This window comes from Peromyscus californicus, unplaced genomic scaffold, assembly GCF_007827085.1.
Source record: "Peromyscus californicus insignis strain IS unplaced genomic scaffold, ASM782708v3 Scaffold_7__1_contigs__length_154581171, whole genome shotgun sequence".
Lineage (NCBI taxonomy): Eukaryota > Metazoa > Chordata > Mammalia > Rodentia > Cricetidae > Peromyscus > Peromyscus californicus.
In genome coordinates this window covers 76,783,092-76,803,717 of record NW_026294595.1, presented here as the reverse complement: position 1 = coordinate 76,803,717, position 20,626 = coordinate 76,783,092, and the positions used below count along the sequence as shown (strand labels likewise).

Sequence of the window (20,626 nt, the reverse complement as noted above, 5' to 3'; positions counted from 1 at the left end):
AAAAACAAACAAACAACAACAAAAAACCCAAGTCCCGTAGAAAAGTAGATTATCCAAGGGCACCAAACATTGGCTGACTTTCCCAGGTAAGCTCGTGTGAGCCCACACCATAAGTGTCATTGTATCCAACTTCCCAGACACATAGACAGCACTCTTTGTGTAAGTTCTTTACAAATGACGATGGTTAATGGGAGACTGAGAAGATGGGATGTGAGGTCTCCGCAGATCACAGGAGCTGGAGGGAAAATGGGGTGAATTCCTATCAAGGCTGACTCCTCCACGAGAGCAGCAGCTGTCAACCTTAGGTAGTGGGCTGGGGTCTGAGGTCCATGACTGGCCATGGCATGCAAAACATAAAACCGTCCTTTTCTGCAGACAGGGTCCGCAGGCTCTCCATGGGTGTGGCCGTCTTAAGGACAGGCCACTGCCCCCTACCTTGTATCTCCACACCCACAGCCTAGCAGGACTCTCTGACCTCGTCAGAGGAGTTCCTTTGTGCGGCAGACAGTAGTGAGCACAGAAATTCACAAGTGGCCCGAGGGCAGAATGCGCTTGTGGAGTTCTCAGCCACAAACAGGACATCTGTGTCCTACTTCCCCTCAAGGCTCAGGGGCAGTTGCAGAAGAGTGGACAGAAAGAGCGTAAGGGCCTGAGGTCAGAGAGGAGCAGACTCGAGGTGATTTCTGGATATGACAGAACCCTGTACCGAAGAACACACAGCAGCTGTGGTTGCCGGGGTAAGACCTGCACAAGATCAAGCCAGTCAGCATGCCAGGACAGAGGGGGAGGGGAGCACAATCTCCCACTCCTAGCCGGAGATACCGACAATCTAGGGCTTCTGGGAGAGGAAGAGTCCATTCTAAGGGTGTGGCCCCTGTAAGTCAATCATCCACCAGGAGATGGCTGGAACCCACGAGTGTGTAGACAGCCCAGACTGGACTTAACCGGTTATCTCTAAAACAAAACCAAGCAAAAAAGAGGACACAAGTTGGGAGGGGATGGAGAGGTGGGGGCGGGTCTGGAAGGAGTTAGTGGGAAAGGGGTGGTGGTGAATATGGTCAAGACGTACGGAATTCTCAAAGAATTCGTAAAAATATTCTTTGCGATCAGGTTGCTCAGCATGACCAGCTCAGAGGGTTGTCTTGACTTCCCAGGATCTCACTGGGTGGCCAGGGGTTAGATTTCTTATCTTCAGATTCGGATTTCCCAAACCAAGCCAGTTAAAGAGCTTCATGTCCCTTGCAGAGTCCTGTGTCTCAGGGAGAAAGCTAGAGAAATCTGGCCCCACATCCTAATGAGGCCATTTGCCAGCAGGTGACTGAACCTCCGTGAGCTGGCTGTCTCATCCATAAAGGGAGGATAACAGCATTCATCCTCACACCAACCCCGTTGGTTAGACAATGCAACGGCGCCCAGAGCTTCCCACTGCTCTCTATTAATAGTCAGAGCTAACGTTCTTGGGCCGATTAGCTGTCCCAGGGCTAAGTGCTTTCAGGTATGCTAGACTATTTAATCTACACACTCTTATAAGGAAGATACAATTATGTGTCTACTTAATTAAAAAAGGGAAGCAGGGGTGGGGAGGAATTGATCCTTAGAGGTCAAGCACATCACCATCAAGGAGCAGGGCTGTCTTCCCAGCCTGTCGCCTGACTGCCAAACCTATATTCTTCACCAGCGGTGCTACCTCCTCCCTGGAACACCTGCCCCAAAACACACACACACACAACACACACAACATGCATGCACACACACACACACACACACACACACACACACACACACACACACACACACCCCAACAAGGCTGCATGTGCTACTGTGGACATTGTTAAAGGAGAAAAGGTTTCCAGACACGAGAGAGCTGTTCTCACATGGCTGAACTCCGAGGAGTGCCTCTCCTGACTGTTAGCCCCGTTTCTTTCCTGTTTTGCTTTATTTTTCATGATAGACAACAGCAGGAGAGTGGTGGGGTTCATTAACAGTGCATTAGCTCCCACCACGCAGTTGTGAGCTTAGCTTGGAATTAAGAAGTTAAGGTCATTTATCCAGATGAGAGATAGCAAGGGCTGAAGACATCAACTCAAGTAAAAAGAATCATGACCAGAATCATCAAACTGCTATTTATTTCCAATTCTTTCCACTTTCTCGCCCAGGAGCAGTGGCAAATAGCAGGTTTCAGTTTTCTGAGCTGGAGCTGTGGCCCAGCAGGGCTGCAGCTCAGGGAAGGCGCTGAGGGATCTCGCTGTGGTGCTGCATGCACTCTAGTATGTCTGCTGGCTTCTCTGACGGGCGAGCAGGCGCTGCTGGCATCACCCGATTCCCTCCATGTGTCCCAGGGCTGGAAATGAACTCCTCTGAGCTAAAGCTGGAGGGGAACTCATTAGGCAAGCTCCACAGTTTGGGCCCAAGTTTCCCACAGCAGCACACACAGGCAGCTGATAGAAAGAACATGTTCCCTCACACAGCCATGGCAGTAACTCAGCTCCACACGGGGCCTTCTCAGAGGTGGAGGCTCCTGCTCATCACCAGGAAGAGACACAAACTGAACAAGAGAAAGAAAGGCATGGGCTCGGCTGCTTCCTTCCCTCCACTGTGCCTTCCGAAGAGCAGCAGCCCCTCCATCCCGCCATCTGCCCCGTCAGCCCATGTGCTGAGCGCTGCACTGTCCGTCCCAGGTCAGGAGCTGGTTGGCCTATTTGTTGGCTACAGCGGAAAGCTGGTCCCGGATTCGGCCCAGACCATCTAACATGGTATCCAGCGTTTCTTTGCTCAGTTCCATGGTCACAGCCGAGATGGAGGGTTTGTCTCCACACAGACTAGGGTCTTCTTGGATCTGCAAGAAGAACATGGTCCAGAAAGTCAAAGCTGCCTGTCTTTCTTTCTCCCTGAAAGTGAGCCCTACTCAGTTCTGCTGTTCCTGAAGAGAAGGTTGCTATTGAGTGCAGCAGAGAATGCTAAATCCTTCCACTTTAGCAGCTGGCCATGAAGGAGATGCTCAAAAGGCCTGGGTCACTTTCCTTTTCCACACTATGGATAAGTGAAGGCTCACTCACCTCTGATACTGGGTCTTAGCACTCAAGTGAGGAAACCCGACCCGTCTATACACACTGTAACAACGGACTCTACAGCACGCACAGAACAACTGGACACGGAAAGAAAAGTTCCAGATACACGTATTTGATCTTAAGGAGGACATGAAATGTTACTATATGTTTGGGGTAGGGGTTGGTTTTTTGAGGCAGGGTTTCACTGTGTAGCCCTGGCTGTCCTGGAACTCACTCTGCAGCCCAGGCTGGCCTTAGACTCACAGAGATCCTCCTGTCTCTGCCTCCCCAGTGCTGGGATTAAAGGGGTGCGCCACCACTGCCAGCTTCTCTCACGGCTGGCCCGAAGTGTTACTATACTTTGAAAGGGACCTGTTAAAGACACTTCCTCATCCTCTACAGATGTTGAATTTCTGGGGGTCTGGTAAAGTGGGGTGACACTCTTCTAACTTCAAGTACACAAACTCTACAAAATGGGTATGTGTCTTTGCAGGGTTCCAGAAAAGAACAATAAGACGGAGGTAACGAGACAGGGCATGCGAACAGGAAAATGAAATACTGACCGATCAACCGCCAACAGAAGCTTGGGCTGTACTGCAACAGTGCCGGCCCAATTCTATTGGACAGGAAGCTGGTGAGAGGCTACCTGACAGATCCAGAGGGCTTGCTGACATCTACATGCATAGCCCTTCAGACATCAGCACATCATTGAAGAAACACAATGCCCTGCACCTGTCATTCTGAAACCCCTGCTTTTACTATTTCATTATGACCACACTAAGTCAACATGGTCCTGCAGGTATAATCTGTGAACAAGTATCTCATGTGTGTGTGTGTGTGTGTGTGTGTGTGTGTGTGTGTGTGTGTGTGTGCGCGCGCGCGCGCGCGCGCGTGCGCGGTAGGGATGGGGGGGTGGTGGCAATTTTTTTTTACTTTGACTTCTGGTGTTTAGATGGTAGTGGGTGCAGGAGGGCCAACTCACTATCACTCCCTCTTTCCTTCTGAGGAGCTTGACAATGGGCATACCTTCATCTGGAGCAGGCAGGTGGGGACGGCCATGCGGCTGATGCTGTCTGAGGAGGTTTTGATGTCCACTCTCCAGTCCAGGTCCAGCAGGCGTGGCAGAGAGACTGGAGGGGACAGTTTTGGTCAGGTGTTATACAACCTGTCTCTCCTGAGCTTTTATTCAATGACAGGGGGCTGTAAGGCCTGGTGCCACCTGTCCTTAGCACTGACTCCCAGTGGGTGCATCTGCAAACACCCACACCCACACTCTAGATGTTGGGAGAGAATGACAAGTGAGTGACACACGGCAGAGATGCGGCCATGGCCTGAGTCACAGAGAAAGGTCAACTTCAGTGACCGTGCTAGAGACTTGGTTTATAGATGAAATGGCCTTTGTTTGAATGCGAGCCCCACACTTGCCTAACCCCTCCTCTAGAAGCCTGGACTGCAGGGGGACTGGGGGGGCTGGATGAATCAGCGCAGACAGCTCCAGCTGTGGGACTGACTTAACCCAAGTGCAAGCGCGGTCACACGGCAGCACGCTCTTCCTAACCTTCACAATACATACACAATTCAGTTTATACTCATTGTACACGGGACTGTGTTCCACAAGGTCACTGTCACGTGCATCTATGTTGAGCACATCACACCCTGCACCCACTTCCTTCTCCTCCTTCCTACTAGCCCGCTTTGCTCCCCTCTTTATTTTTTTGTCTTAACTGACACATACTTTAAGTACTTCACTTTCTGCTTAGGAATTTCTATATTTTTTAGCAACGTGCTTCTGTCATCGTCATCATCATCATCATCATCATCATCATCACCATCACCATCATCATCGTCATCATCATCATCACCATCATCATCATCATCATCACCATCATCATCATCATCACCATCACCATCATCATCATCATCACCATCACCATCATCATCATCATCAAGAGGGAAATTTAAAAGGCACATCACAGAGTGTGGTTTGGGGCTAGAATAGTTCTCTTTGGTCTGTGGTTAAGTTCCTGGTTGGGGGACTCAGAGCTGGCACTGAGGAGCAGGGGCAGGGGGAGGCAGGGGAGGGCAGGGGAGGGCAGGGGGAGGCAGGGGAGGGCAGGGGAGGGCAGGGGGAGGCAGGGGAGGGCAGGGGGAGGCAGGGGAGGGCAGGGGGAGGCAGGGGAGGGCAGGGGAAGGTGGGGTGGTGGTGGTGGTGGTGGTGGTGGTGGTTCTGTACTCACTCTGGTTTGCTTGGGCTTCAGTTCTCCAAGTCGATCTGTTTGAGAGATGAGGAAGAAACAGTGGAAATGCAATGAAAGAAAGCTTTCTGATAATGAGGGACCCGGCTTGTGGCCGCTCACCCAGAAAGGGCTTCAAAAACCCCTCCTACCGAAGGCAGCTTGTCATTGTTTTGCAACGCTCAGTGAGGGCAAGGCCCCAGTGCTGAGAATTTTCATAGCTCAGAACACAAAAAACATAAACACAAAAACATAAAAGGCAGAAGGTAAACATACTTGCAGCCCTAACGGAGGACCTGAGTGCAATCTGTGGGACCCATCTGGTCGAAGAGAGGACTAAGTCCTGCAAGCCGCCCTCTGACCCCATGGCACCATGGCATGCCCCACAGCCCTCCAAATAAATACATGTAATAAGACAGTCTAGAATGCTTACTGTGTCACACACAGTCTTATTGTGCCACTGGTCTCAAAGACAAAACAGAACAGGTCAATGCACTCTCCCTCCCTGAGCAACTACTACAAGTGTTGCATCTTACGTAAAACACACCACACACACCTCACGACGCTAGAGCAAGCGGCACCAGAGTGAGGTGCCCGGCAGACAGAATAGAAAGTGCTCACACATGAGAGTTCTAACTTGGCAACAAAGCCCTGGCAAACAGCCATTACCAGTTACTGCTGCTAGACTCCTTAAAGCTTTCGGCTAAACAACAATCGTTTCTATTTAAGATTCGTGTTGAAAAGCATCTTCCCAGCTTAGAAAATATAGACAATTCATAAGAGAAATTAAAAATGACCAATAAACACAGGAAAAAGACAACCAACATCTCTAATCTCAAAAACTTAGAAGCTAAAATGAGGTACCATTTCCCTTTCACAGAAGGAAAGTAAGGGGAAATTGTCTCAGTGCTGGGAGGCCAGGCTTTGGGGTGCATGCCTCTAATCCCAGCAGCACAAACAACAGACTCCACATGCAAGGCTAATCTGGGCTACACAAGGAAACCTAGTCTCAAAAAAAGGGGTGGGGTTGGAACAATGTTTTTGGTAGCCAGCTTGACAATATAAGGCAAAGCCCAGTATGTCCGGCTATGTGCAAGGCTTTTAAGCCAGTAAACGAAAAACTGAATACATAACAAAGTTTCTATTGCAAATAGTCTTTGGGAGAAACTGCCAATACCTTAAATGGCTAACCTTAAAAAATTGTTAAAAATTATACCAAATTCCTCCATGTGCTAGAATATATTTTACATTTAACTATTAAAAATGACCCTAAGGGTAAACACTTACAGAAGTGTCATCAATATTAATACTGTTTGCTAAAAATAAGCAAGCTATAAAATGGCAAAATCCTGTTCGTTAAAAATCAAACCATAAGATCAGCTTCTCCATATATACACTAAAAGAAACTGTTGCTCAAATCTTAGATGCTCTTCTAATAAAAAACTCAGAGCCAGATATTTGGGTGAAAGCTGAAAGACCAGAAAAGCAGAGCAAGCCACAGTCAACCTCACCTCACCAACTCCTCAGCTGATCCTGTTTCCTCAGACTAAAAGCCTCTGAGTCCTCACCTGAAAGGGTCTCAGCTGAACTGCCTTAGTTCCCGTTTCCTCACGCCTTATATACCTTTCTCTGCCCTGCCGTCACTTCCTGGGATTAAAGGCGTGTGTGCTTCCCAGTACTGGGATTAAAGGTGTGTGCCACCACTGCCTGGCTCTGTTTCCGGTGTGGCCTTGAACTCACAGAGATCCATCTGGATCTCTGCCTCCAGAGTGATAGGATTAAGAGTGTGTGCCACCACTGTCAGGCCTCTGTGTCTAATCTAGTGGCTGGCTCTGTCCTCTGATCCTCAGGCAAGCTTTGTTAGGGTACACAATATATCACCACCAGAAACAGCAGCCAGGGTCTCACCTTCAAGCTAGGAGTGGTAGCACAAGCCTGTAAGCCCAGCACTTGGGAGGTGGATGTAGAAGGAACACAAGTTCAATGTCATCCTTAGCCACAAAGGGAGTTCAAGGCCGGCCTAAGCTACATTAGCCCCTTCCTCAAATAACAAAAATAAGTAAACAAATAAATGGCTTTCTTTAAGAAATGGATGCAGCTAACCTCTGGGTGTGGGGTTACAAGCATCTTATTTTCTTCCATCATTTATCTGTATGCACTTTCACCCACACGTTTACATTATTTTAGGCTTTGTGTCTATAACAGTATATATAATATACTAACGGTAATGACAAGAACATGAATAGTACAAGAACAGTAATAACAAGAAACATGCAAGTTAGAAGGGATTCTCAGGAACACACTTACATGTGCTCCAGGACGATTTTTGTCAGCAGGTTTTTGAGATTTTGGTGGAAGTTTTCCGGAAAGAGAGCCAGAATCGCTTCTGCCGAGGACAGGTCACGGAATGCCACCAGCCTGGTGAAGCAGTGCAGAGCCTGGAGCAGCTGCAGGAGAAAGAGGGCACCCCTGTAGCTGCAGGGCAGAGGCAGGAGGGTACAGGCACACACGGAGGGGCAGGGGTGGGGTTCAGTACACTTGCCCATGGGCACAGCACCACAGTCACGTGTGTGGGTTATCTCAAGTGTGGGGCCTCTGCAGCAGACGCTGGCACCCCCGCTGACTTTGCTAGTCCACTGGCCCTTCTAGAAGACAGGTGCAGCTACCTGACCTAGGAAGCCATCAGCTTGTCAGAAACTTGTTAGCTGTGGGCAGAGGGAAAATATATCTTTTTGCCTTCCGTGGAAGAATCTGACCTTCACTTAACTTTGTGATGCTGTTTCCCTGGTAACCTGAGAGAAGTGCAAAGCCAGCTGAGTTACTAGGCAACCCTGCATTGGCCCAATGCCTCTGGACTAAGAGGGCTGTGTAAACACTAGGCCATACGTCCATGAGTGAGGCTGCACCCTTTTTGCAAGAATTGGAACCTGTGCTTATTGAGTTGTTAGAGAAGCCATCGATTCCCCTGGAGTGGAAGGCCTCATATGTCCTTACCCTTAGCTGTCACCTGGAAGATCAAAGCAAAGCAGTTCCTGGCCAGTGGTGTGATTCCCTCTGTGAAAGAGGAGTCTTGGACACGCCTTGCTACGTGTTCCCACTTACACCCTTGTAGACACTGCCCAGCAAACGCAGGGCTTCTGCCCAGCGCTCTATCCTGGAGCTGCCCTCCCCGCAAAAGTCCTTGTAGTCGACTGTAGCTTGGAGCTCACTTAGGAATATAATGATGCTTAGCTGAACCCAAGGAAGCTCTCTGGAGGTGACTGTTTCTTTGCTTTGCGGCTTTCTCTGATACCATGGAGGTTGTCTGACTATAAATGACTATAAACCCAGAAGCAAAGAGAATCGAAGCTTCCAGCAGTGATGGTGGAAGCTAATGCCACAGCAGTAGCCACTTCGTCAAAGTGCCTTGTGATGGGCTTGTCTCCATCCATCTTCTCCCGACTCCTTCCTCTGTTTTCCTAGAATCACCCAGCTGTACCCAAGTCCTTGCTTCAGCATTTATTTTAAGGGCATCCAAACTAAGTCTACAATCTTTCTTCTGCCTTTTACTTTCCTATGGTTGATTTCCATGAATAAAACTCTAGACTAAAGGCAAGTGACAATAACAGGATCATTTGGACGAAGACAGTCCTGTCAAGCACATCTGCCCCGGATGGACAACACAGTCACTGCTGTGTAACTTAGCATGAGTCACTCTGGCTTCCTCTTAGCTGCTCATGAAAATCATATGACCTGAGCAGAAAGTGTCACGGGGTGGAGAGACAAGAAGGGGGTGTGGGGAGCACAGCGTCCCTGAGGGAGCCTGATTGAGCCCAGCAGTGGGTACTCTCTAGTGCCACTCAGGCCTCGGTGCCTCAGCTCAAAGATCTCTGCAAGGTCTGCCCACAGCCGCGAGGCCGACAACAGTTCATCAGCATCTGCAAGTCACATGCTGAGCACGAAAATCACAAAAGGTCGTTTTTTATCCACACTGCCTAGGTAATAAGCCTGAAATGAAAATGGCCAGGAACTCTGGTTATTTATCATAAGGGGGCTTATGTGTCATAAGGAAAGGCTCAAAGACAGAATCCTTTGAATTCATTAATATTTTTTTAAAAACTACGAAGGCTCGCTACAGTGTCAACAAATGTGTCAAAGAGAAAATGTCTTTGGGCATGCAGCTGCCTGGGAAGTCAAGAAAGAGGCAACAGGTGATAAGGACCGGTGGGGGATGGTCACTTCTCACCACACTTACTTGCTCGGCCTCCTCCTGGGTCACAGACAAGCTGGAACATGTACTATCCAAGAGTTTCGGTGAGTCAAGGGCTGAACTGGAAAAGCTTTCTTGGCACAGTTGTCGGACAACGTCTTTCGAGGAGGCCTAGGAGTTAATTTATAGATGGAAAGTCCACCAAGTTAGACTCTGCAAACGTTTGTGTTGGTTCTTTCATGATTCTTTTGAGAGTGTCTTAACACTGAAGATCAGAGGACACTTCTGTTTCTGGGGAAGCAGACTGGATGCTCCTTTCCCTATTCTTCCTGCTGAGAACCAACTCCCCTGGGCACTCAGGGAAAACAAACATAACTCTGGACGGAGGAGAAGGCAGACCTGCTAGGATGAGGCCCAGGGAAAGCCACAGTGCTGAAGTTCTTGGTTTCCCTTTGCCTGATCCCAGACCTTACCCTAAAGGGGCAGCCTCCTAAGACAGAAAATGTTTAGACAGTAACTATTCTACTTCAGCCCCAACGATGACGGTCACATAAAGAACTGTGAACACACATCACCCGGGCTGGCAATGGCTGAGAGGAAGTCTCGCCATGAGCAGCAAGTCCTGTGAGGCTACAGCAAGGAATCCCAGCATCTGTTAGGGTGGACTGAGATGGCTATTCTTGGTTGTCAACTTGACTATATCTGGAATGAACTACAGTCCAGAAATGGAGGGCACACTTGTGATCTGGATCTTGAGGCAGGAAGGCACACCTTTAATCTGGGCCACACCTTCTGCTGGGAATCTATATAAGGACCATGGAAGAAGGAGGGAATGCTCCATCTTCTGCTGCTTGCCAAAGCCTTGCTAGCACATCCATTCCTTCACAGGCATTGCAGCCTATTTCTTTAGGACTCCAGCATATACAGAAGACCAGCTGGGACACCCAGCCTCGTGGGACTGAGCACCTACTGGATTCTTGGACTTTCCATTCATAGCTAGCCACTGTTGGACTGCAGTCTGTAAATAATTCCAATAAATTCCATCTATATCTCGAGGGGCGGGGGGGGGAGGGAGAGAGGGAGAGGGAGAGGGAGAGAGTGAGAGGGAGAGAGAGAGAGAGAGAGAGAGAGAGAGAGAGAGAGAGAGAGAGAGAGAGAGAGACTGAGACTCCATAAGTTCTGTGACTCTACATCCACAGGTGGTATCCAGGAAAGACAAGAGGGGATCTTGGATCTTCATTCCCACTGGCCTGTAACAAGCCACACTACCCTGTGGGGAATCTGGACTTCTACTTCCAGGTAGGATTAATGAGATTTCTCTTGCTATTGTAAGATACTGACCAAAACCAACTTAGGGAGGAAAGGGTTAATTTGGACTTACAGGTTACAGTCCACAATCAGGGGAAAGCCAAGGCAAGAATCTGGAGGAAGAAACTTTAACCAAAGGCCATGGAGGAAGGAGCAATGCTTACCAGCTTGTTCCTCATGGCTCGCTCAGTCTGCTTTCTCAAGACCCCCTGCCCAGGGCCGGTACCACTCTCAGTGGGCTGGGCACTCCCACATCAATCATTGATCAAGGGAATGCCCTTGTCTATAGGCCAGTCTGGTAGAGGCATGTTCTCCATGGAATCCCCTCTTTCTAGATGACTCTATCTAGTTTGTGCATGTGTCAAGTTGACAAAAGATGCCCCTCTCTGTCTTAGCAGTGTCGGGAAAAGCCAGCTAAAACAAGATTTAAATACTATGCACAGTCTCAGAACATTACAGGAACATGTCCAGGCTCTAATAAACATCACCCGTGTGACCAGAAACCAGGAGGCTTTCAAGATGGAGGAAAAGAGGGAGGGAACAGATGTCACAGGAGGCTGAGGAAATAAGATCAGAAGTTGCATGTCACCTTGGGCTACTTGATGGGACAGTCTGAGAAGACGTTAAAATGATCAGACCAAGATTTTGACGCAGCTATGATTGCAATATTCCAATAATTAAAAACATGCCTGAAACAAATAAAAAGACTGGCAAACAAAACAAAACAAAACAAAACCAGAAGGCAACAATAATATAATGCAAACAAAATGAAAAATACCAGAGACACAACCCAAACAAACACTCAGAGGACAAACGCAGCTCAGCAACACGGAAGGAACAGTGAAGAACTGACAGACGGAGGACAGCCCATTATATGAAATTACCCAGCCTGAACAGAGGAAGAACGGACTGAAACTAATCAACGAGGCCTTGGTGGTCTGCAGGGCTCCACAAAAGACCTAACAAGTGTACCAATTAAGTCATGCAAGGAGATAAAGAGGAAAGGGAAAATAGATGATAGATAGATAAATAGATAGATAGATGACAGATAATATATAGATGATAGATAATAGATAGATGGATGATAGATAAATAGATGATAGATAATAAATGATAGATAGATGTATAACAGATAAATGATAGATAGATAGATAATAGATAGATGATAGATAGATAAGAGATAGATGATATATAGATGATAGATAACAGATAAATGATAGGTAGATAGATGGATAGATAATAGATGATATAGATAGATAACATTTAGGAAATAATAGAACATATTAAACTTTCCAAATTTAATCAGACTTAATGGTAAATATTTCAAGAAACCAAGTAAACCCTAAAGAACATAATTTAAAGACCTCACACCAAGACATACCAGATACTAAACTTCAAAAAATGAAACACACAAAAAAAAATGTAAGCAGTGTGAGAAACACCCAGAATGGCAACAGCTTTCATGTCAGAACTCAGAGGCAAGAGAGACTATTTCTCAGGTATGGAACGTACTGTCGACCTGGAACCCTCCGCTAACAAAACGTCCTTCAGGAATGAAAAAAAAAACCAAGATAACCTGTCAGAAGATCTGCCATGAAGACTGGCAAGTTCTCCAACAGAGAAGGAATGAGTGAAGTGGGGGGGGGCCCACTGTGACCTGACTGAAACTATCTTGGGTCATCACTGCCATACTGCCCCTCAGACAGCTTGGCCTCTTCCCTGCATCCTGGGGATACACAGAACCATGAGAGCAGTATGTGAGCTTTACAACCTGATCCTGGCACCATCAGCATCAACAATGAGCAGGACACTTTTCTTTAGTTTCCTGCCACCTTCTGACCATGGCAGTCAGTGCTTTTATAGATTTTCCTAGAACGCAAAGATAGAACAAGCAAAGATGTAAAAAAAAAAAAAAATACATTTTCTAAATTATATTGGAAGGCTAAGCAAAAATTATGCCATTGTTTGGTGAAGCTTCAAATGTAATGTAGAAGAAATATTTAACACAAATGTGTTATAATTAGACTTCATCCTAGCTGATAAAATGATGACACCAACAGACTATGATAAACTATATACACACCGTGTGACTAGAAGGCTCTATTAAAAGTGCATTTTAGAACCCCAGATAATGTAGAATTCTGTGTGTAAATGTACACGCATACATGGCGCATGTGTGTGCATGCATGAGTATGTGTGCACATGCGTGAATGCGTGAGTGTGTGTGTGTGTGTGTGTGTGTGTGTGTGTGTGTGTGTGTGTATACCAGAGGTAGGATGTCCAGTGTCCTGCTTCATCACTCTGTTCTTATTCCCTTGAGACACTGAAGTTGGAGCTAGGCCGGCAGCCTGAACATCCCAGAGACCCTCTTGTCCCTGATCTCTACAGTGCTGGGATTACATAAGTAGCTGTGTGGCCATGGGTAGCTTTTTGAGTGCTGGGGATTCAAACTCTGGTCCTCATGTGTACACAGCAGGCACTCTTAGCCATTTATCCATCTTCCCAGCCCCTAAAGTAGAATTCTTTTTAGAATGTTCAAATAACCCATGGGAAAGTGGAGAAATGTAAAAAAGAAAAATAAACTAAAGAATGAGCAGAAAACCAGCAAGAGCAGATTGAAGTCCTAGCATGGCGGTATTTGTATTAACTCTAAGTGACCTAATATTCTAATTGAAATAGAAAAATGGGCAGAGTGGATGAAAAATATTAAATGCTGTATACACGGGTCTCCTTCAAGTATATGGGCAGGCTAAGAGTGGACGGATGAATAGAGAGTGTCATTCAAACATCAATCAATGGAAAGCAGGGATGGCCACATTGGTAACAGGTAAAGCACACTTCACAAGGAGAAAACTATCAGGACAGTCTTATAAAACGCTGTAAGATGTTGTCCACTAAGAAGACACCAGAATGTGTGTACAACCAACAAGAGGACTGCAGACCGTGAAGCAGTAACTGACAGGCGTGTAAGGAGAACGGTGACTTCCCAAAGAGAACAGGCACGGCGACACCCCTCCCTCAGCAACTGACCACCAGCCAGCTATGGAACAGGAGGGAGGAATTGAGCAGCACCATCCATCACTCTAATTGACATCCGGGGGACACTCCCCAATAAGAGGACAGGGGAAGTGGGTGAAACAAAGAGCTGACAGCAACGACAAGCCAGACATCGAAAGGATAAGGGAAGCCACACACAGACCTGACGGCTTCCACAAATGGGCCAATTACTCAAAAACCCCATCACAACGCCCTGCATGCGAAACAGATATACAATAGCTGTCACTGCTCAGGAAATTGAATCCACAGCATTAACTCAAAAGAGAAATCTCTAAACACATACATCTTCACTGGAGAATTCTAACGAACACTTCAAGATTAAAAATTCTACAAATCTCTTTTTAAAACAGAGGGACAGTTTCCAATGCATTTTATTGGTGAAATTACTGTAACACTCAAACCAGATAGACAGTTCAAAAAAGGGCGAAGAACGAAGGGAATAAAGACAATTACAGATCCTCATCCCTCATAAAAACTGACACAGACCTTCTTAGCAAAATATTAGCATCTAGAAATGAGCAATAAATAAACAATATATAGAAAGAATTATACACTAAGGCCAGATGGGATTTATTCCAGGGATATAAATCTGGTTAAGTATTTGAAAATCTATGCAACTCATACTTTTAACAGATCAAAGAAGGAGGAATCACACAATCTCAAACAAACCAAGAAAAATGTCTGATAAAATTAAACACCAATCTTTCACTTAAACAAACAGAGACACCCCTCTCCACTAAGGAGATGGTTTGACAGGTCAAGAAAGGCATGAGCTGAGGACCTGAGCTTGCTTCCCAGAACCTACAGGGTAGAAGGAAAGAGCCAACCACTGCAAGTTACTGTGGAATAATCCTTCTGTGCACTGTGAATATATATTACTCTCATTGGTTAATGAAGAACTGACGGGCCGGTAGCCAGGCAGGAAGTATAGGTGGGACAGCCAAACTGAGAATGCTGGGAGGAAAAAAGGCAGAGTCAGTGGAGTTGCCAGGAGACACAGAGGGAGCGAGACATGCTGGAGGACAGGTAAAGCCACAAGCCATGTGGCAATACATAGATAAGTAGAAATGGGTTAGTTTAAGGTGCAAGAGCTAGTTAGTAGTAAGTCTGAGCTATTGGCCAAGCATTTATAATTAATATTGAGTCTCTGTGTCAGTTAGTTGTCTTCTGATCTCCACACCTGAACCATGATGTGTGTCTGTGCATGCACTCTGTAAAAACGCTATAGTTAACAACCTCTACTATGTCCAGCACAGCTGGGTTCTGGAAACCTGACTGGGGTAATGAGGGAGTGAAGAAAGGAGTCACACAGACATGTGTACAGAAAGTCTGGGACTGAGTGGGTTGTACTCACTCTGATAGAGTGGCACCATCTACTATGCAACAACATGGACCCTTGGCCTGTTCATCACTTACAGCAGGGGAAGAGGGGCTAGCTAGTCTCCATAGGCAGGAAGAAGCTGCAGTGGATGCTTTTGGAACACTCTGTCAGCATCTGCACACAGACCAAAGGCGTTGGCAAGTCCCTGAGCCTGAGCCAGTGAAGGTTTTGCCAGTTCCCAGGAGTTTGAGGCACTGGAGTCCTTGTCAATAATACACATTCATCAGGACTTCATCTGCTCCTTACATCTTCACTCGGTGCTTCTATGATCCCCATAAACAGTGTCTTGTCCTTGGCTGTTTACTCTCACCACTGTTCTGAAAAAAACCCCGAGAGTTCCAAAAATAAGGAAAGACAGGGAACTGAAGGCCACGCAGACTACATAGAAGAATTAAAAGTCTCTGCTGATAAACATGATCTCCTATGTGGATACAAAAAATCACCAAAACCTAGTATAAGTGAATTCAACAAGTTTGGACATACAAAATCAACACACAAAAGCCAGCTTTATTTCTACACAGACATTCTTTGACTTAGCATGGGATGGCATCAGCCTTGCCTTTAAAATACCCTAATTAGAATATACATGTAGTACGCCTTAACCTATGGAACGTTGTGGTTTGGCGATGGTATACTGGATAGTGTTCTTGTTTCCACTGAATGCTGCCTAGCTCACTGGGTGCTAAGGAACTGGCACCTGTCATTTCAAGTATCTCCCCCAGATGCTGCAAGCCAGGAGATGATCTAAATCCAAGGTATGGTTTGACCCAATGCTATTACCTTCACACTGTGGTAAGGTCAGCAATCAAACATTGAATCATCTTAACTCGGAATCATGGACAGATGCTTCTCAGAGAAAATGTCACCTTTCAAAATACAAAGCAAAGGTTACTGTGATGATGAGCAAGGACTGTGCTCCAGTTTCAGTGCCCTGGCTTTGGCCTTAACTATTAACTAGTGTATCAATATTTTCACAGGACTATTGGGTATCTTCTCCTATTTACAATTCTGAGAAGAGCATTCTAGTATGTTCTAGCTCCTCATCTCCCCACTCCCCCTCTTTCACCCTCTCCCTTTCCTCCCTCCCCTCCCTCTTTTCTTCCTTGAGAGTGTATCTTCTGCTCATTCTGCTTTGTAGCCCAGTACTCCAGGAAGACTGTCTTAGTTTGCTTTCCATTGTTGTGATAAAACATGGCCAAAAACTTGGGAGAAAGGGTTTTTTTTTTCCATCTTACAACTCTCAGGTCATACTCTATCACTGAGAGAAGTCATGTCAAGTTATATGCATATAATTTTAAAAAGTGTCCTTTGCAATTGGTCAAAGAATGAATCCTAGAACTTCTGTGCTGCAACTACACATTGCAGACAAAAGAGCTCGGAAAAGATGAAATAAATATGGAGACATATCAAGTTTATATACTGGGAGATTCAACATTTTAAGGAGGGCAAATTCCCCCTAATTGGTTAAAAACAATTCCTATCAAAATCTAAGCAGGTTCATTTTAGATATAGCAAACAACACTTAAAAATAAATGCTGAAATGTTAACTGTTTTTTATTATCTACAGTGGCTTCCCCTTAAGCAACAGCTTCCACTGCAAGGGCTGCAGCCTAGAGAGATTCTGTTCCCTCAGGCACAGACTCTTTCAAAGTTACTAAGGGAAACTTTATCTAAATCTAAAGAATTTACAATTCAAGGTCTGAGGTAGAATTTTGCTCCCTCAGAGAGGCTGAATAGCAGGTAGCTAATCTCCCTTTGCTGGTGGCTTCCAAAATACCCAGTGTCCTTCACTCAGCCCCCACTTAAAAAACCATTGCTACACTTGGTTCCTCCTTACCACTTCCTGTCAGCTACTTGCTGACGCAGCCTCCTGCTCACAGGTTAATTTTATTTAATCAAACACATCTTTGAATTGTTAACAAAAGCAGTAGGAAAAAATGCAACACACTTTAAAATATTCCCCAACATTGAATGGCAACGGAGTTAGAACAGCTAAAGCAACATGTGCAAGTGTGTGTGTGTGTGTGTGTGTGTGTGTGTGTGTGTGTGTGTGTGTGCGTGCGCCTGTGAATGTGTTGGGAGATGCATGTGCACAGGCATGTGCATGAATGTAGAGGCAGAGACAATCTCACTGTGGCTCCTCAGGCGCCATCCACCTTGCTTCTTGAACACGGGTTCTACCATTGGTCTGGACCAGCCAAACAGCCCAGACTGCCCAGCCTTCCCCAGCGGTCTGTATCTCCCCAGTACTGGGATTACAAGTGCACACCATCACATCGGCTTTTTCACGTGGGGTCTCGCTATTACACTCACATCCCCATGCTTGCCTAACACACGATTGACTGATTGAGCCATCTCCCCAGCCAAGGCAATTTTGAGAAAAAAGAATAAAGTAGGAAGAACTGGTCTGATTTCAAGATTTATTATACAGTTAGAGCGATCAAGCCTGGGCATATTCAGAGGGAAGAGCTCATAGATCAAGGAAACAGAGAACCCTGAAACAAACCTACACAGATATGCCCAAAGGATTCTTGAATTGCAAAAGTAATTCAGCATAGGAAAATTTGTCTTTTTAACAAACGGTACTGAAACAACATGACATTAAGAAAGCACACTCAACCTAAGTATCACACATTTTATACAAAATTGGCTCAGTATGGATCACAGAGTGAAATATAAAAGACAGATACAGGGCTGGGGAGGCGACTTAGTGGGTAAAGCAGTTGCTGCACAGCCTGATGACCTAATTGGGATCCCCAACACACACACATGTCTCCAATCCCAGGGCTCCTGTCAGAAAATGATAGACAGAAGAATTCCCAGAAGCTCATGGGCAGTGAGGCTGGTGTATGCTGCAGTAACTGGTGAGTAAGATCCTGTCTCCAAGAAGACTGAAGACAAGGACTGACACCCAAGGCTGTCCTCTGACCACCACATGGACACGCCCACAACCGCACACACAAACACATATGCACGCCCTCCCTCCCCACATACACATTGAGACCCCAGACACATTTATCAGAATGATTCAGATAGGATATAGAGATAACCCCAAATGATGATTCTGGTACAGGTGTAATGTAAAGTAGTGCAAACACACCGGAAAAGTCTGGAGATGTCTTTAAACCATGCACCTTCCAGATGACCTAGCAACTTTATCTGTAATATCGAACGCTGGAAATACTCTACATGTCTTTCAATAGACCAGTGAGCTGACAAAGAGAATACAGTACAGAATACACCTAAGCAGTAAAGGGAGGCAACTGTTGATACACATGACTCATGAGATTTTCTATAGCGGTGGTTCTCCACCTTCCTAATGCCGCGACCCTTTAATACAGTTCTTCATGTTGCGGTGACCCCCCCCCCCGCCATAAAATTATTTCATCGCTTCGTCATAACTGTAATTTTGCTACTGTTCTAAACCATAATATAAATGACTGATATCCAGGATATCTGATGTGTGACCCCCCAAAGGGGTCAAGACCCACAGGTTGAGAACCACTGCTCTAGAGAATTAGGCTGAGTGAGGAAAGCCAATCCACAAGCATCATCTACAGTGAGACTAAAAAAGTTCTTGAAACAAAAAACAATGACAGAAAAACATAGAAGTGTAAAGGAGGTCTGGAAGCCAACTGCAAGAGAGCATGGCTGTAAGACACCAACACTAGGCTCTGACACTGATAGAAATGCCTTGTAGTATCAATGTAAACACCCCAACTGTGATATTGTTCTGTAGATTCTTCTCAGGAAGTCACCATTAGGGGACACTTGACAAAATGTAAATGGCATCTCTCTGCATTATTTCTTACAACTATGTGACTCTGTAGTTAACTTATAATAAATTTTAATTTAAAAAATAGAAATAGCAAGGAAAATGGACAAGCTACTGCTGCACAATCATGCCTGAGAGCCAGATGTGTCTGTTTGTGATCTAGTGTCGGCTACAAGTAAGTATCTACGTCATATACTATTTTTTTAAGTTTACCAAGGGAAACGAAATGTCCCAAGATAAGCAGGCATGGAGAAGGAATGATTCAAGTTGACCACAATGAAGGTTAAAGGCTGGGCATGAGAACTCTAGGTTTCTAGTCACAACTGTTACACTAATGTACTTAACAGCTATTTCTTCAGCACATACTAGGTGCCAGATGCTGTTCTGCTTGTTGGGATACACTTGTGAACAACGAAGTCAAATCCTCCAGGAGTGGACCGAGCAAATGCTTACCGCGGAGGTGTATGCTTACTGCGGAGGTGTATACTGGAGAGAGCTGATAATGATAGTGTCGTGAGTATCATTACTGACCTTCAACTAGAGAAGAGAGAAGAAAGGAAAACAAAAAGAAAGCCATGTTCCTCAGAAAAGACTATAAACAGATGCGCGATGTCGGCTAGTGATAAATTCTAGGAGGGAAGGCAAACCTACCCTTCCACAGAGTAATTCAAACTTTACGAGGTCTCCAGAAGAATGTCTCTTTCAACCTTACAACCTTACCAAAGACGATCAGCAAAGTGTCTCAGCCCTCACACAGGCCAAAACTGGACCTCAGTGGGACAGAAAGCACACACAACCCAGGGCTGGGCCGATGAGAGGGACATTTCTCTGACAGAGCGGGCAGAGACCTGGATGAAATGGGGAACTGATTGCCACCCCAGTACACCAGTCCGGAAAACCACTCGAAGTCACTAATTCTTGGGTGCATTCACATCGATTATCTATTTTTTAACTTCCACCGTAATATCAGGGAGTGATTTAAACAGTTGCTCCTGTTTAAAAGCTCAGAAAGGCTGAGCAACTTTCTCAGGATCACACAGAGAAGTACTGGCGGGGCTGGGGGTGGGGTGGGCGGGAGTGCTCCAAGCCAGGGCCTGTTTATTCCCAATTCTTGCTTTGCACAAAGTTCCAGAGACTAAGGCAGCCGCCACACGCGTCCCCACCCCTGCAAGATACCTTCAGCAGGCTCTGGAGGGCCGCGAAATGCTCCGCTGTCAGGGCCGCCATCTTTCTGGAGTCACGTGACAGTATGAGCAAGCGGGGCGTTCCACATGACACCTCGTGGGACATGCTGGGAGTTGTAGTTCTTTACTGTGGCAGGCGGGGATGGCGTAAGAGTACTAGGGTGTGCAGAAGACCCGGAAGAAGTCTCACTCCAGGATGGCTAAACTCAAGGACCAGAGGGCCGAGATGCTGGGAAAACTCGGGTATAGGATGGTTTCCAGGGAGCAACTGTCTGGACTTTCTAATTCAGAGAAACTGGTGTTGCCTTTGCCCTTCTGAGTAGGCTGGCTGATTTGGGGAATACATCTGCAGGCTTGGCAGGCACCTTGGCAATACAGACATCCAGAAATGATCAGCCTACTCGCCATCTGGATTTAAACGAAGCAGTGCCTATTTGAATTCTTGGAATTC

General features: G+C 46.2%; 1 protein-coding gene across 1 annotated transcript; it reads right to left on the bottom strand.

The window, feature by feature from the left end:
• Positions 1-2,109: 2,109 nt before the first annotated feature.
• On the bottom strand, positions 2,110-20,255 carry Commd9 (COMM domain containing 9). The gene is made up of 6 exons (XM_052725014.1): positions 20,168-20,255; positions 9,516-9,641; positions 7,589-7,728; positions 5,285-5,319; positions 4,074-4,177; positions 2,110-2,836 (listed from the first exon to the last, which is right to left on the bottom strand). Exons 1-6 carry the CDS (start codon positions 20,216-20,218, stop codon positions 2,696-2,698), a joined length of 597 nt encoding a protein of 198 aa, XP_052580974.1. The 5' UTR covers positions 20,219-20,255; the 3' UTR covers positions 2,110-2,695.
• Positions 20,256-20,626: the final 371 nt, after the last annotated feature.